Source organism: Alexandromys fortis, unplaced genomic scaffold (genome assembly GCF_014885135.2).
Source record: "Alexandromys fortis isolate MF-2015 unplaced genomic scaffold, M_Fortis_MF-2015_v1.1 scaffold_162, whole genome shotgun sequence".
Lineage (NCBI taxonomy): Eukaryota > Metazoa > Chordata > Mammalia > Rodentia > Cricetidae > Alexandromys > Alexandromys fortis.
In genome coordinates, this window is record NW_026068033.1 from 65,988 (window position 1) to 83,488 (window position 17,501).

At 38.9% G+C, this 17,501-nt stretch overlaps 1 protein-coding gene across 1 annotated transcript; it reads right to left on the reverse strand.

Moving 5' to 3' along the window:
- Window positions 1–209: 209 nt before the first annotated feature.
- On the reverse strand, window positions 210–395 carry Krtap8-1 (keratin associated protein 8-1). The gene has a single exon (XM_050164749.1). The coding sequence runs from the start codon at window positions 393–395 to the stop codon at window positions 210–212; it is 186 nt and encodes a 61-aa protein (XP_050020706.1).
- Between the last annotated feature and the right edge of the window lie 17,106 nt (window positions 396–17,501).

A 17,501-nucleotide genomic window follows, 5' to 3' on the forward strand; every position in this document is an offset into this window, starting at 1 on the left:
AAACAGCATCCAGAGAAGGCAGTTTGAGGCATCGTCTAGATATTCAGTTCCTTTGTTTGAGATTCAGGTGTAAGATCTGAAAAGCAGCTTCTGGGAAGAGGTTGATGAGCAAGTGAGGACGACAGAAGAAGAAGAAGGTAAAGCTGGAACCTGGAGGTGCCGCTCCGCCTTCACGAAGAGATGAATCTACACCAGGAGATCACAGCACATCAGTAGAGAGCATATGGCCAGTATCTTCTGTAAGCCCCACAGCCATTGTAGCCATAGCCAAGGCCATAGCCCACTGGAGAGTAGGTGCTGCCATAGCCGCAGCCAACGCTGTACCCCAGAGGGTAACCATAACTGCCCCAGTAGCACCCTGGGAAGACAGAGCCCTCAAAGTCGGTGTAGTACATGATGTGAGGAGTGGAAGGCTTTGGTAGGAGGGGAGTGAATGTGATGGGTTCTGCAGTCTCAGACCGTCTTTATATACCCTGACGGAGGGGTGTGGCTTAAGAAAACACAGGGCCTTCATTTTCATTCTTGACACCAATTTGCACTACACAAAGCTCGTTAATTCGCGGTGCTGTTGCCTAAGAGTCTTTAAGAAAGCTTTCGTGTGATATAATGTAAGGAGACGATTCCATCAAACAAATTATGTGCCTTCCAAAAAGGGGTTATTGCCAGACTTCAAAGTGCTTGGTCTTACAGACCCTGTATATAATTTCAGTAAGCAGGCTTTGTAACGCCGAGAAAGATTCCAACGCTGTTAGCTCTAATGCGGTCATCTTGTGCTCTGAACTTACACAGCCAGGGTAGGTTTTCAGTAGATACATGTTGGAAACTTGAGGTCAAATAATAAGTTATGAGTTTGTCTCAAAATCAATGAATCTCTTGGCATTTTCTGTCTTGAAGAATTCTCTCTCTCTCTCTCTCTCTCTCTCTCTCTCTCTCTCTCTCTCTCTCTCTCTCGTGTAAGGCATTCATCACAGACCTTCCTTCATCTATAGCTAAGCTAATTTGTGTAGAAAACTAAACTGTAGAAAAGTTAATTTTATAGATCCCATCAGAATTATATCTAGCAATACATATCTATCTAAACCACCTCTGCAAATAAAAATTGATAACATCAAAGTGTAATTTTTTGATTACTCCTAATACTAATGTCAAACCAGTATGATTTGTTGATTTGATACACTGTTTTGGGTAAATATAAAAAGTAATAATTTGGCAAAAACAGAAAAAAATATGGAAATTTTTGTCCCAAAACAAAGACTATTTTTCTATTAGATCCAATAAAAGCATTTTACCTGAAAAATATGATGATTTTATGAAGAATCAAGTCATGACACTAACTTGCTATTGTTTCATTTTTGAATGATTATGTACCCTAGGTTAGGGAACCTAGACCATTCCCCTTTAAATAGAGATTTAGTCTACAAATAAGAACTGGAGGCAGGAGCAGATTTACCAAAACTGTCTTAGACGGTATATGACCTGATAAACCATTCTTCAACGCTTGCATGGAGATTTTCCCTTCATGGAGCTTTATATGGGGCTTAAAGAAAGCACCATAGAAGAGGAGGGCACATAGCATGAAATATAAAACAGAACAGAGTCAACCTACATGGTACAAAACAGACATGTGTTATACGCCAAGCCTCAGACTTCACTTAACATTCCAGAAAGGACTTTACTCTGCCAACAGGAAGGGGGCATACGTTCATTCCAAGGACAAAGTGGGGCTCTTAGAGAACCTCAAAGCTGTACCAGTGTTCTAACCACTAATTGTTTAATTACAGCAGAGGCAATGTTGAAAACACCTTCAGAGTTGCCCCATCGCCCTGCTTCATAAAGCAGGGTGCTGCCTATGGTGAATCAGAACTTAAAATTCAAACCCTTAATGTGATGTACAATTGAAAAGGACCAGAAATGTACAATTATTTTCATTCCTAAGTGTAAAGATATTAGTCAGAAAAGCATTTCTTAAAGTCCTTTAGAATGAGCTATATTATATTGCAACCCGTATCATATTGCTGCATTTAGTACAAAAATGTAGATAACATTGGGGAAAGAATTAAACCAAAATACATCATATAATAAGAAAAATATTTGAATCAATGCCATGGTTCAATTATAAAAGCCTGATTAAATAAATTCCTTCCCCGCACCCCCTCCACCTACCCAATCTGACACATGCTGATTTTGGCCCTTGATGGTGTAACATACAGCTTTATTAAACAGTGATGAGCACATGAGTAATAATGGTGAATAAAGAATTTAATTTGCTATCTTTTTAAACAACTATAAGTCCTGTTTAGGAAAAGGAGCCACAATTTATACAGAAAATAATCTAAAGAGAGAACTTCATGGAAATATATTATTTCTCAGCAAGTCATTTAAAAAAATAATATGCAACTCAACCTAATTGAATATATAAAACTTTGTTCTGATATGCAATTCTCAAGGAGAATCCACGTTTCATAGACCCTGAATTTTGTACATGCTGAAAGCCTTTCTTGTGAAAAGGAGAACAATATAAACACAAAATCAATGCAAAAGCAAATCACCATGAAGAATTTAAACGCCAACAAAAACAACAAATGTTAAGAAAAAAAAGTAGTAAATTCTGTGTTTTTACTACTTTGCCTGTATTTTTCTTCCCCATAAACGATCTTCTGACTCCATCACTCAAGCTCTTCCCTCTATCTTCCTGGACTTGATGCCATGGAAGAGATACATCCCTGCATAGCATATTTAGCCATGCATGCTCACAACACACGCTCAGGTGAAGTGGCGGAGTAGCCGAGAGGAGAACTGAACACTGTTTCTTCTTGAAAGTGGCTTTGTTGGATACAGGAATGGCAGAGGTCCATAGTAATCCATCCTTCTATTCCCAGTTAAGTTTATTTCGCTTTCACCTATCCTTAGGAAGACCCTAAAAGAAATGTCCTTGGACTTCCCAGTGACTTCTGATGAGTTGAAGGAAACTCCAGAAGGAATCTGAACTTATCCAAACCAATTTGTACTAATCAGCACTAATCCAAAACAAAGGCAGCTCGAGTGTCTCCCCTGCACATCCTCCCCAAAAGACCCACACCGTGCGGGGTCTCAGGAAGAGAAAAACATAAACACAGATGCGATGACAATGTTGGAGCAATGATTGCTGGGTAGTCATTTGCATAAAGCACAGGATATCTTTCTCATTTAAAGGTATTCCTAAAATAATATATAATCACTAGCTTTATTCCATTTTTATTTCTCTTCTTTGACTTAAAATAAAGTTAATAAACATAAAAATTGGGGGAATCCTGTTACTTCCTTTGTACAAAGGAAAAAGATATATACACAAATTACAGAAGAAAAAGGAGGTCAAAGGAACACAAGTCTCATCGCCTTCCAATGCAATGGTTCTACTTAGTATATTAGTTCCTTAAAAATACAAAACAATTAGAAAGAAATGTTTTTATTTTTGCTGTTTTCCTGGTGTTGGGTATCAAACCTAGGATCCTGCACACTAGGCAAAGGCTTTGCCACTGGGGAGCCTTGTCAATCCACTCAATCAGCTTCAGTGTATATGGCAGTGGTCATCCCTGAATACAAAATTTATCTTTCAATAAGCAAGCATATTTTTTTTTTGGTTTTTCGAGGCAGGGTTTAAAGGCTTGCACCAACATCGCCCGGCCAAGCAAGCATATTTTTAAAAAGGCATAAATTGCCAGGTGGTGGTAGTGCATGCCTTTAATCCCGATACTTGGGAGGCAGAAGCAGGTAAATCTCTGTGAGTTCAAGGCCAGTCTGGTCTACAGAGCGAGTTCCAGGACAGGTTCCAAAGCTACAGAGAAATCCTGTCTCAGAAAAAAAAATATTCTAAAAAGATATATACTACGCATCTCTTGAATGCCAGGTAATTGTTAGTTGCTAGAAATTGAAAAAATATCAAAATGGGTGAGAAAGGTTAACTACACTGGAAATGATCAGCAAATGAAATGCATGGGACATGTCCTACTCTAAAAGGGCAAAAGGAAAAAATGCACAATTCTACCGAAATTAGTGGATTCTGACCGGCAAAGCCCCATCAGGAATAAATATATTAACGTTGTCTTGAAATTGTGTTTTACTAGTTAACAGTGATACGGAAACAGTAGGATCTAGGTAACATTCCAGAGAGAGAGAGAGAGAGAGAGAGAGAGAGAGAGAGAGAGAGAGAGAGAGAGAGAGAAATAGTTGAAAGTGCATTTCCTAAGGTGTTGTAAAGTAATGAAGAGCCTTCCAGGAGTCACAAGTAGTTAAATGGACTCTCAGATGTAAAAGAATTAATGGAGGCCAGTGCTGAAAAGGCGGTCAGCAAGGACTGCTTTGAATATGACAGGGTCATTGCACTCATGCTGGTTGATTGCACAAGATGAGGCCAATAAACACTTCAGCATGGTGGTGTTCACAAGTGCCTATCCCTAGCTGAGGAGATATTGACAGGTATTAGTTGCTAGGGAAGAGAGAGTCAGGATTATTGAAGGGATTTGGTCCCTGTCCAGTTGGCCATGCTCCAATGGATGGCCCCACACAGATAAGTAAATAGGGAACATGAATTGGATTTAATAGGTTATAAAAACATACTAATAGCATTTTAAAAAGAAGACATAACTACTTTTTTAATCTGCTACCCACAGCCAAAATGTTTAGACAACAAAATTTTTTATTATGTTAGACACACACACACACATTAAAAGATTTTAATACAAGTAGCATGAGAATAAACAGTAGAATATAATATCCCTGTCTTTAAATTGTGTGCACACATACACACACTCCAACCAAAATAAGCTACCTACAAATTGCATTAGAATAATCAGGAGACTATTTAAGAAGCCTTATCAACATATTAGAGCCAAAACCCTGAGGGTAATGAAGTAGAAAGATTTAAAACAATCATCCCTTTACTAAAACTAGCATAGTTTCTAACTACATTCTAAATATTTGTCATTATGCCCAGAACTGAGTGTATTCCTAACCCTACATCAAAGGAACTTCTCTTTGTAACAGAGACCACTACAAGAAAATGCAACCAATCAAAGTGCAGAGTCATGGAGCTCAGCCCAAGTGATACATCTACAACACAGTTCCTGAACCTATGGCTCGGGAATCATTTTGGAAGCTGGGGTAGAAAGATTATAAAAGCCAGATGGTCAGAAGCTTACTGTAAGATTTTGACTCCTAGAAATTTCAGAACCTACACCCATAAAGTCTCACCAACATGGCTTCCTAAACTTGAGTTGAACAAGGACAACACCTATAGATGTGTTAGCATGTGTTACATATATATATATATATATACTAATGTGTTACATATNNNNATATAACAACAATTGAAGAAAACATGGCCATGAACCAGAAAGAGAGCAAGGGAGGGCATATAGGATGGTTTTGGGGAGAGAAGGAAGGAGTAAATGTTGTAACTATATTATAATCTCAAAAATTAAAAAATATACTTAAAATTAAAAAAGAAAAGCCAACACTGAAAAATGAGAGGAGAAGCAACAGCGTCATTTTCTTCTTCCCATCTTATATCCTAGACCTGCACCATTAAGACTGGAAGACAACTTCCAAGCCTGTGGGGTCCCATTCCAGGAAAACAAACAAAATGAATCCACAGGCTTCGTAGCCTTTGAAAGTTCTTGTGGTAGTCTGACTCACACAAATCACTGGGAGACATCTGGAAACAGCTGGGAACAAGAAGAGGCAGGAACTGTCAAACCAGTGACTTGGCAAAATCTACTGAGGCTCCCAGTGACCTGCTTCTCAATGCCCTTAGCAGCCTTCATCCATTGGATAATTTCAAATGATCTGATGCCAAGAAATGCTTACAAGAAATGTTAAAGCGAGTTCTTCCAGCTTAAATCAAAGCACATAAATTATGAATATGAAAACATATGAAAGTATAAGACTACCTGGTAAAAGACAGCACACTGTTTAATTCAGAGTACTCCAGTATTCCAAGTGTGGTAATGTTATTATAACTCTTATAACTCTGAGATAGAGGTCAAAAGACAAAAACATTAAAAAGAACTTTAGCCACATAATTTGTAGTGGTTGAGCAATAGGAAAAGTTGTAAATATTTACATAAAAACATAAGAGTAAGAGAAGAAAAATGCCAAGTGTTATTGTAAGATCAAAGTGTTGATGCCAGTTAAAATATTGTTTTATGTAACCCTCCTAACACAAGAGTACCTATAGGAAATAGTACTTGTACAAAAAAGGAGGAAGAAAAAAATCAAAGCAGGAAAACATTAGGTAACAAAAAGAAATGAATGAAAAATCTATAAAACAACCAGAAAGCAGTTCCTAAATGGCTATTGTAACAAGTATCTTAAATGTAAAGAGATTAAACTTCAGTCAAAGGACAGAGAAAAGCTGAATGAACACCAAGCAAGACCCAGGCAATCACTATCTACAACAGAATCTCTTCACTATTCTTTTAAGTTTTTTTATAATTTTTTTTATTTTATTTTTTAAAGAAAACAAAATATCATTTTCATTTTATGTAGCAATCCTGGTTTCCATTCCTTTCTCTCCTCCCATTCCCATCACCTACTCCCCCCACCCCAACCCCCATCCACTCCTCAGAGAGGATAAGGCACCTTGTTTTGGGGAAGGTCCAAGCCTCCCTACTATATCTAGGCTGAGCAAGATATCCATCCAAAGAGAAAAATATCCCAAAAAGCCAGTACAAGCAGAAGGGAAAAATTCTGGTACCACTGCCAGTGGCTCCTCAGTCTGCCCCAGCCATACAATTGTCACCCACATTCAGAGGTACTAATGGGACCTTCTATAACTGAGAAGCTTCTATAAAGCAAAGGACACAGTCAAAAAGACCAACAAAAAGCAGCATACTGAATGGGAAAAGATCTTCACCAACCCCACGTCAGACAAAGGACTGATTCCAAATATATGAAGAACTCAAGAAATTAGACATCAAAATTCAAAATAACACAATTATAAAATAGGGTATAGAACTAAACAGAGAATTCTCAACAGAAGAATCTCAAATGGCCAAAAGACATTCAAGGAAATGTTCAAAATCCTTAGCTATCAGGGAAATACAAATCAAAACAACTCTGAGATACCATCTTATACCTGTCTGAATGAATAAGATCAAAAACACCAATGATAGCTTATGCTGGAGAGGATGTGGAATAAGGGGAACACTCCTCCATTGCTGGTGGGAAAGCAAACTTGTACAATCACTTTAGAAATGAGTATGGCAGTTTCTTAGAAAATTGGGAATCAACCTACCTCAGGACCCAGCAATACCACTCTTGGGCATACACCCAAAAGATGCTCAATCATACCACAAGGACATTTCTTCGATTATGTTCATATCAGCATTATAATTAATAGCCAGAACCTGGAAACAATCTAGAGCCCTTCAATTGAAGAATTGATAAAGTATGTGGCTCATTTACATATTAGAGTACTACTTGGTGGAAAAAAAACAGGGACATCTTGAAATTTGCATGCAACTGGGTGGAACCAGAAAAAAAAAAATTCTGAGTGAGGTAACCCAGACCCAGAAAGATGAACATGGTATGTACTCACTCTTAAGTGGAAACTACCTGTAAAGCAAAGGATATTGAGCCTATAGTTCATGATCCTAGAGAAGCTAAATAACAAGGTGAACCCTAAGAAAAACATACATAGATCTGCATGGAAAAGGGAAATAAACAAGATTGCCTGACAAAACTGGGAGCAGGGGTGTGGGGGAAAAGGGAGGGTGGAAGAGGTGAAGGAGGGGAAAGGGGGAGTGGGCAGGAGAACCTGAAGGAATGGTATAGTCAAGATGGAGAAAGGACAGAGATGAGAGCAAGGAAAGAGATATTTTGATTGAGGGAGCCATGATGGGGCTAGCAAGAAACCTGGCTCTAGATAAACTCCCAGGAATCCACAAGGATGACACCAGCTAAGACCCTAAACAATAGAGGAGAGGGTGCCCAAACTGGCCTTCCTCTGTAGTCAGACTGATGAATATCTTAAATATCACCATAGAACCTTCATCCAACAACTGATGGAAACAGAAGCAGAGAACCGCAGTGGAGCACTGGGCTGAGCTCTCAAAGTCCAATTGAAGAGTGGGAGAAGTGAGAATATGAACAAAGAGGTCAAGACCATGATAGGGACACCCACTGAAATAGTCTACCTGAGCTAATAGGAGCTCACCAACTCCAACCAGACAGGTAACGTATCTCTTCACTTTTAAAACACAGTTGGACTGAAAGTAGATGACAGAAGATTTTACAGGCAAGTGGAAAACAAAGGGGAGCAGAAAGAACCCCAGATATGTCCCAGCAAACATTCTTCAAGCTAAGAACTGTGGCATAAAAGGAGGCTCAGCTATGTTTACAAAGAGGAAATGAATCAATAAATTTAGCCATAATTAGTGTGTCTGTATACAACAACTGAACTCTTAAATATATAAAGTAAATATTAACAGATCCAAAGGGAGAAATGAGTGGCAATATAATCACAGTCGGAGACTTAATATTCCATTTCAACAATGAGCAGACAATTTGAATGAAGAATCAATAAGGAACCATTGGATCTGAACTGTTCTTTAGACCAAATGGACTGAATTCCATTTAGCAGCAGCAGAGTAGAAATTGTTCACAAGCACACACCGGGCATTCTCTGGGGTAAATCATCAGTTAGTACTCAAAGCAGGCTTAACAACCTTTGGATGACTGAAATTCTATTAATTAATCTTTTCCATCTGCAATGGTATACAACTAGAAGTTGATAATGGAAGAAGACAGAAAAAAAATCACCAATGGAAATGAAGTGTACCCTCTTCCACTGAGGTATTGACATCAGAAGCAATGAAAAGTATGGATGCAACAGAGTATTAAGAGAAAAGTTTATAGAAATAAATTCTACATTAAGAAAGCACACACAAATCAACTTTATAGGTTTACAAATCAGAAAATCAAAATAAGCCCAAAGTTGATAGAAGAAAGAAAATAATGATTGGAGTATAAGTAAATGAAGTCATCTATAAACATCAACAAAATTTTTATTAGATTAAACTGAAAGATCTTTCTCTAGACAGTAAAAAGATTTACATAAAATGAGAGATACAAGAAAAGTTATTATAACTAATAACACAGAAATATAGAATCCTAAAAACTGCTATGAACAATTATAGGTCAAAATATTGGAAAATCTAGAAGTAATAGGTTAATTCCTATGACATCCAACTTAACAAAAAATGGAGAAGAAAGGTAAAACATGAATGTTCCAATAATGAAAAATAAGGGTAAATCATAGTAAAATGTCTCCCCCAAGAAATAAAATATGAAAGATGACTTCACTCTTGAATTGAAGAATTGACGGCAATGCTTCTCAAACTCTCCCTGAAAATGAAGAGGAAAAAATGCTTACAAACTCATTTATCACAAAGCCAACATTCCCTTGATAGGGAAGCCAGAAAAGGGTTCACATGCCATGGAAATTATAAACCAATGTGCACAGGTGTGTAACTACTCAAGAAAGTCCTAGCAAACTCACTTCAACGCCTTTATAAAACCACCATAAACCACAGGATAAAATGGTTCCATTTACACAAATCAATAAATGTTAGTAGAGTGAAGATTCAAGTCACTTGACCATCTTAAAAAATGTTGAGAATAGATCTGACAATATTCAACAACTTTTCATGTTTAAAAAAATAAAAACCTATCAAGTTAGAGAAGAAATATACTTGAATAAAGCAGAGGAAATAAGAACAGTCTTAGAAAACAAAAATTATTTTAGTAATATTTACTAGTCTTGGAATACACATTACATCTACACAAAAACCTCTACCTCTTACTACTTAAGACTCCTTGGGTTTGAGCAGGACATGGATATATGTGCCTTTAATCCCAGCATTCATCCACGGTGGTAGAGACAGGCTGGGTTCAGTGAGTTGGAGACACCTGGTCTACATAGGTAGATTCCCTATGGTGTGATTTAGTCCTTCAGACTTGTCATGTATCTGTTCATTCTCAAGATTCAGTACTTGGTGTTTGCCCCATGGGGAACTATTTTTGTCTCGACAGCCTTCAGCTGCCAGCTCAATCACTTCAATCACTTCTTTGATAAACTTTTCCACCCCTCTCAGCTAACCTTTACAGAGAGTCTCAGCTCAGATCTTTCTCACACATGAGTTGCTGATCACAGCCACCATTTAAGCAATACTGGTGTGCCTAACATCTATCTGCTTGTTTCCAGGGAAACAAAAGCAATGTTTTTAATTACCATGAATTTCCCTGTGTCTGGATCTCTACTGGCCTCAGTGCAGGTTTTCAGTAAATATTAATTGAATTAATTTGTGAAAGAATGGGCTAGGCCTAAGTTGGTCACTCACTTGCTGTGAGAATGTAGGCAAATTACTTTTTAGGGCCCAAGTTTCTCAACTGCAAAATGAGCTGAGCTGACCTCCTGGGACGTCTCACTTTATGCCTTGTATGAAGCTCCCATCTAAGTCACAGACAAGGCAAGATTTCAATTCACCCTTATGTCGTTATAAGCTGCTCACTTAGGCATGCCTCTGTGGGATGTGCTTTTGCTCACCTCATTACGATCCTGCGAAGACCAAATAATGAACTCCCACATCCCATTCTTTTAACAGAGGAAGCAATGATGTGAAGAGCAGAAAAGAATTGCTGAGACCATATCATGCATATTATGGTGTAAAAATACAACCACAGTTTTAAAATGTTAGCCTTCATGAGCATCTCCCAATTTACTGTTTAGAAATGAGTATTTCTCAGTTCTGTTTCGGTCTGGGGTAGAACCGGAAAGGCTCCTTCTTATGGGACACCGGGTGATTCTCATCAAGGTGGGATTTGGTTATACTAGAGCGAGTCACAGTTCCCTGTAGTAAGGTGTCTGAAGACATCCTCTCTAGGAAAATGTGAAACCGTGAAGGCTAAAAGGAAATTCAGTCGCACCAAGCTTAATGAACAGAGGTAGTTCAATTTAGAGGAAGTTTGCTCTCCTTGGTATGTTTACAGTGTCTAGAGGCATTTTTGACAAGACTGGGATAAACGAGTGTGTTATTTAGTATGCAAGGGGTAGAAGCTATAGATTTTTCAAGCCTTCCTGAAATGTGCAGGGCCACTCTCTTCAGTGAGAATTGTCATTAGAACTAATGTCAAGGTGCCATCAAGCCAAATAAAACTGCCAAATCAGGAATGACCTACACTCCTGTAATCCCAGCATTTGGGAGGTGGAAGCAGGAGGATCTGAAGACTGTAGTTATTCTTTGGTTTACAGCAAGTGCAAGGCCAATTTGGACTATGTGAAATTCTCTCTCTCTCTCTCTCTCTCTCTGTGTGTGTGTGTGTGTGTGTGTGTGTGTATGTATTTATGTATGTGTGTGTGTTACATGAAACTATGATTACTGGGCCACATGCCAAAAATGTGTCAGTTGACTTGATAGGATCAGAATCTACTGACCAAATCTAGGTGCTAATCTGAGACACCATTTCAATACCTTGCTACCTCAGCGCTTTGGGAACTAACCACATTGGTGAGGCTAGTTTATTAATTATCAAGCAAGAGCTTCATTAGTAAAGCTTACTATTTGATGTATAAGTCGTGTGGTTTTATTAAGAAATAGCCCAATGCCACAACAATGCCTGGGTATGAAAAAGGCTCCTTGACTCCTGCGGGGGGGGGGGGGGGAACCTCACATGTGATTCATATAAACATGAAAAGGGTATTTCAAGGGAGACTCAGCTTTTCTTTTTTTGGCTATAAGCTTTTTATCCTGAGTAGGCTAAGACAGTCTCTTTATATTTATCTCCTTTCTAGATAGAATTGGAAGAGCTAAGGTCTTCTTCTGCAGCTTAAATGCGGTACTTAAGCCAGCACTGGAAATGAATGTAAAGCTAAACCCACAAGCTGAGTTAGTTAGTATGGTAGAGCTATTTGAAATGTTCTAAGACAGGCTCACTTTTGAGCAGAGCTTGACACTAATCAATCATTCATTGGCTTCTGGCAAGCATATGGAGTGTCCTGCTCAGGGCCTTCCAGATAACGCCCACATTCTCAGCAAAGAGCCAATGCAATGACAAGCTCCATCAACTGCCAGCACCATTCCTTCCTTACCTGCGCCGGCCAAAGTGCGTGATGAAAATAAATTTAAAATTTAACTTTAAAAATTAAGACTGTGACTAGTATTTCAAAGTTTCTCTTACAGTTTAAGATTGCTGTGGTTATCTTAATTGTTGGCTTAGTAAACTGTTTCCATGCTAGCATGAAGACCAGTTTAGCCCCAAAACTCATGTAAAAGATCTGGACATGGCCGCTTGGGCTTCTCATCACAGGACAGGGGAAGCAGGAGACAGGTGGATCCCCTGTTCTATAGCCACTAGACTCCCTGACAAACTCCAGTGAGACTCTGCCTTACTAAATAAAGGAAGGAATACTCCTAAGGATAGGCAAATGAGGTTGATCTATGGACTCCACATAGCTGTATACACACACACACACACACACACACACACACACACACACTTTTGAATTGTTCATAAGGAAACACTTGACAGTACTGAAGTTGAATCCTACTGCCTTAAACACAGAAGCTTCCTACTGAAAATAATGAGGTAAGCATGAAGAAAAGATTCCCAAGATAGGAGCATGGTTAGAAAGGCAGAAAAAATAAGCTGTATATAATAGAGCAAATGGCATTCTCAAAGCTAATGTCAGAAGGCAGAGAGACAAGGGACTAAAATGGAATTGTCATCTAAGAAATAACAGCATATTTTCAGAGATAACAATACTTAATGTGCTTAGAGGTCTTGTAGAATACCCCAAAAATCTCCTGCCTAGCAAGACTTAGAACCAAGAAATGTTTTCTTTTATTTAATGTGTGGCTCCCCTGCTCCGATTACAAGCAGTTCCAATACTCTCTATGGAAATGAATAATATGATTTAGTTTTTCCTGTAATAGCAATAAAAACAACAAAAGTATAATAAAAATAGTTTCTGAGAAAACAATTTTCTTTTTGATGAACATGGAAATGTGTTCTCCGGTACTTTAAGAATCAACACTGAGATGTGTCTTCCTCTCTCCTGCCTTTGGATGAAAATCAATAAGACAGAGCCAGTGTTCAAATTTTATGTGCACACAAATCATCAAAGCATCTTGTTAAGGTGGAAAGTCCAATTTTACAGCAGAGGCTCCCAAGATGCTGCACTAGACAAGTGGGATGTCTGTGTTTCTTGTCACTAGACTAAATTTTAAGTACCAGTGGATTTGACCTTTTCTATAAACTATAAATAATTGAATTGCTTCAACTAATATCCAGTAAGGGTATAAAATGAATATGCTTGCCCTAGTGAAATTTGCAAAGTGTACATCACATTGAGAAAATCAAACTTGTCAGTTAATGAAGGCACTGGTGAGGAAAATGTCACTAAGAGTCCTGCAACACTGTTGGTAAAACAGGCATCCATTCCTTTCTTCCCATGCACAACTTTCAAGACTCCAAATCAAATGTGGCCACTCTTAGGCAATGGGAATGAAGGTTTCATTCTTTTCTGTCTAGGTACAACCTTTGGAACTCAAATAAGACAAGGTCACCCTGAGACAATGGGAGTGGGCGTGATCATTCCCCATCCTCCCATACACAACCTTGAGAACTCCAGATCCAAGGAGGTCAGTATGAAACAATGAGATAGTAACACAAACCTTGCTAGGACAATTCTGTAACCATGCTTGCAGACAAAGAGAAGCAAGAACATTATGTCAAGCACAACAATGATGATTGATGACATCACTGTGCTGTGAGCTTTGTTCTATCTCTTAAATAAAAAATATTAACACAACCAATTATAGGCTCGAGCACACTTCCTGCCTGTGCCTGAGGTAAGCACAATAAAAGTGTCTCAAGGGAGTCAGGACTCCAATCCCCAAGACCTACAAATAGGCTGATCGCACAGCAGAAATTAAAGTTGGCAATGGGCTGACCTGGAGATGGGGAGGTTATTGCACCTTGCCTAGGTTGCCCTGGATGGAATACCAAGAATCTTCAAGAGTGTAGGAGGAAGATAGAAAAGCCAGTGCTAGAATGTCAGAGCGCTTTACAGTTCTCTTTGAAGAAGAGTGGAGGGGCGCGAGCTGAGAATGTTGGATGGAAACTCAAAGAATCAGCCATCACCTAGGAACTCGGAAATGAATGTCAACTTTTCAATGACTTCATCTCTGAGCCCAGGAAGAACAATATTTAGTTCCTGACCTCTAGGGCTGTGAGAAAATGAACTTGTTTTGGTTTAAGCATTTAAATTTGTGGTAGTTACAAGAGAAATATAAAACTAATTATTTTATAACCCAACTGATACTCCTACCATATTTAATATCCTCCAGACAACCTAGTCCAAGGCCAAACTCTATAATAATCCCCTGCAGACACCTTCCCATTGAGACATCCTGCAGTCTCTTATGTTGTGTGGTCTCCCTCTGTAACAAGTTAATACATCCAACTTCATCTGAGAAAAAGTATATTCCTGTGGCTGGTACACTGCTTTGGTGCAACGGAAACAATTATTAATAAACTGAGCTCTAAAATTCCAAGGAATCCACAAGGATGACCCCAGCTAAGAACCTAAGCAATAGTGGAGAGGGTGCCCAAACTGGCCTTGCCCTGTAGTCAGATTGATGAATGTTTTAAATATCACCATAGAACCTTCATCCAACAACTGATGGAATCAAAGGCAAAGACCCACAGCAGAGTGCTGGACTGAGCTCCCAAAGTTCAGTAGAAGAGTGAGAATATGAGCAAAGAGGTCAAGACCATGAAGGAGACACCCACTGAAACAGTCTACCTGAGCTAATGGGAATTCACCAACTCCAGCCAGACAGGAAAGGTACCAGCATGAGACCAAACTAGATCCTCTGAACTTGGGTGACAGTTGTATGACTGGGGCAGTCTACAGGGCCACTGATCGTAGCACCAGGATTTATCCCTATTGCTTGTATTGGCTTTTTGGAAACCAATTTTCTTTGGATGGATACCATGTTCAGCCTAGATATAGTAGGAAGGGCCTTAGACCTTCCCCAAAGCTATGTGCTTTACCCTCTCTGGGGAGTAGATGGGAGTGGGGTGCGGGGGGGGGGACGAATGCAGAGGGAATGGGAAGAGGGGAGGGAGTGGGAACTGAGATTGGTATGTAAAATAAAAAAGATAGTTTATTTTCTTTTTTAAAATAAAAATAAACTGAGCTCTAACTTCCAAACTGGAACAGGGGAAGTTGCTAGAGGTTTACTAAGACCTGAAAGCTCTGTAGAATTTTTTTTAGAAAAGGGAATAAGAGAACAAAGAATTATGAAACTCCCCATTTTAGGATAGATGGGTGTAGAACTGAGACTACGGAAAAGAGTGGGCTTTTGTGTGCCTCTTGTTATTCTTTTTCCTTAAAACTATTCATGTGGGATTTCCTTTTGTATATGTGCTGCTTTTATTGGTTAATTAATAAAGCTCTTTTGGCCAATGGTTTAGCAGAGTAAAGACAGCCAGGAAATCTAAACAGAGATATAGAAAGAGAGTAGGCGAAGTCAGGGAGATGCATGTAGCTGCCAAAGACAGACACTTGAACTTTACCGGTTGGCCACAGCCTCATTGTGATACACAGATTAATAAAAATGGGTTGATTTAAGATGTAAGAGCTACTAGGAATATGTCTAAGCCATTGACCAAACAGTGTTGTAATTAAAAGTTGTTTGTGAAATATTATAGGAGTTGGTACTGAGATTAAAAATGAGGATGAATAATTACTTAAATTTCCCCTGAGTGAATATGAGGAGGGTTGGATTGAGAGGGGCAGAGGGAAGTTGAGGGTAGGGAGTGGGAGGGAGAGGATGCTAAATAATTATTTAATTAAATAAAAAACAAATAATTTATTTTCAAGCATGTGAACATCCTGAAAAGATATTGATAATGTCAGTTAGGTGCCAATTGGCAAGCACATGAGTAAGGTTTCTCTTTCCTAATTAATAGTAGGCATGTGGGGTGTCAGAAGACTTCATCCTGGTGTGTTAGTTCAAGGCTTGCTTTCCCATGTGCTCACTGTTTACCCATCGGGACAAATTAACCTCTAGCAATTTCTTCAAAGAGAACCAGTGTCCCATGATATTTCTCAGATTTAAATAAAATTCTATTCACATAATCTATAAGCTTCAAACCACACCATGTAATGCATGATACTGTTGTTGACCAGAAAGAATTGCAGTGACAGTATCGACCAGGAGGGAGCAAATTTCTGCAGGATGGACAGGATGGAAAGCAGAAAAAAGGAAACAGCAGCATAGCTTCTCTCCCTTAGCACTTCACTTACATGACACCTTCAGATACCACGAGTGCTCAGCCTCAGGGAGGAGGGGCCTAGGTCTGTTCCACTGTTCCAGCTTCATTCCTCCAAGCTCTGTTCCTGAAGTTCACAGAATCTAATGCAATTGAGGGCTTGACTTTGTGTTCTAAGGGGGAAGCCAAGGACTGTCGCTATATTGATTTTGGAATCTTGCGGAGTTCCCTGACCAACAACTGAAAGAGAGGGTCCCCATGTCTAGCATTGGGTATTTTTTAATACTCTATGGCTTTGGGAAGAGCATTATGGAACTCAAAAATGTACTGAGTAAATCCAGACCCAAAAAGACAAAGATCATGTGCTCTGTTTTATGTGTGGGTCTTATCTGAATCTTTATATTTAAATATATGTCCTGGAGCAAACAAAGAAACCAGGAAAATAAAAGGGGACCATGTATGAACGGAATCTTATAGAGAGGGTGTAGTAGGACACAGGTGCTGTGAAGAGAAAAACGGGAAAATGTGGGATTTCAACAGGGGTGGCAGATGGATACTGCTAAAGAAAACCACAGCTGGTTACAATGCAGAGAATAACAGATTGTGAGGCACCCATCTTGAATTGATGGACCTAAGTCTCAGGGAATACCAGAAAGATCTTAAGAGACAAAGAACCAGAGTATTTGCTACAGGATAGTATCTTCTATATATTACAGAGAAGCTACACCCATGACATATCAACCATATGGTTGCCCAAACAAGACCTGTGTAAAGACACACCAACTCATATTCCAGTATGGATAGCAGAAATCTCACAAGGCTCCACCCCAAGATGCAAAGTTATAGGCAGTTAATGGATGCTGAGAGAAGGAGAATCAGTTTCTCTGAGGACCAACCCCTAATCGGTTATCCAGTATCAAGCTGTCAGCCCCTAACATGCATACACATTTGAAAAATAAATTATATTACATATTTTAAAAGGCACATAGAGAGAGGGAGCGAAAGGAAGAGAGACAGAGAGATAGTACTCAAAGATGAGGAGAAAACAAATGTTCCCTTCAAATTCTGAGACAATACTTAAAAAAATGCTAGGATTAGAACAGAAACAGAGACAAGGTAGTATAACAGAAAATCCAGCTGAATACTGGGAATGGAAATTAACAGGGTGACCAGTGACCTAT

Coding starts and splice junctions, on each gene's coding strand:
- Krtap8-1 (XM_050164749.1), bottom strand. CDS start 395: ATGTACTACACCGACTTTGAGGGCTCTGTCTTCCCAGGGTGCTACTGG.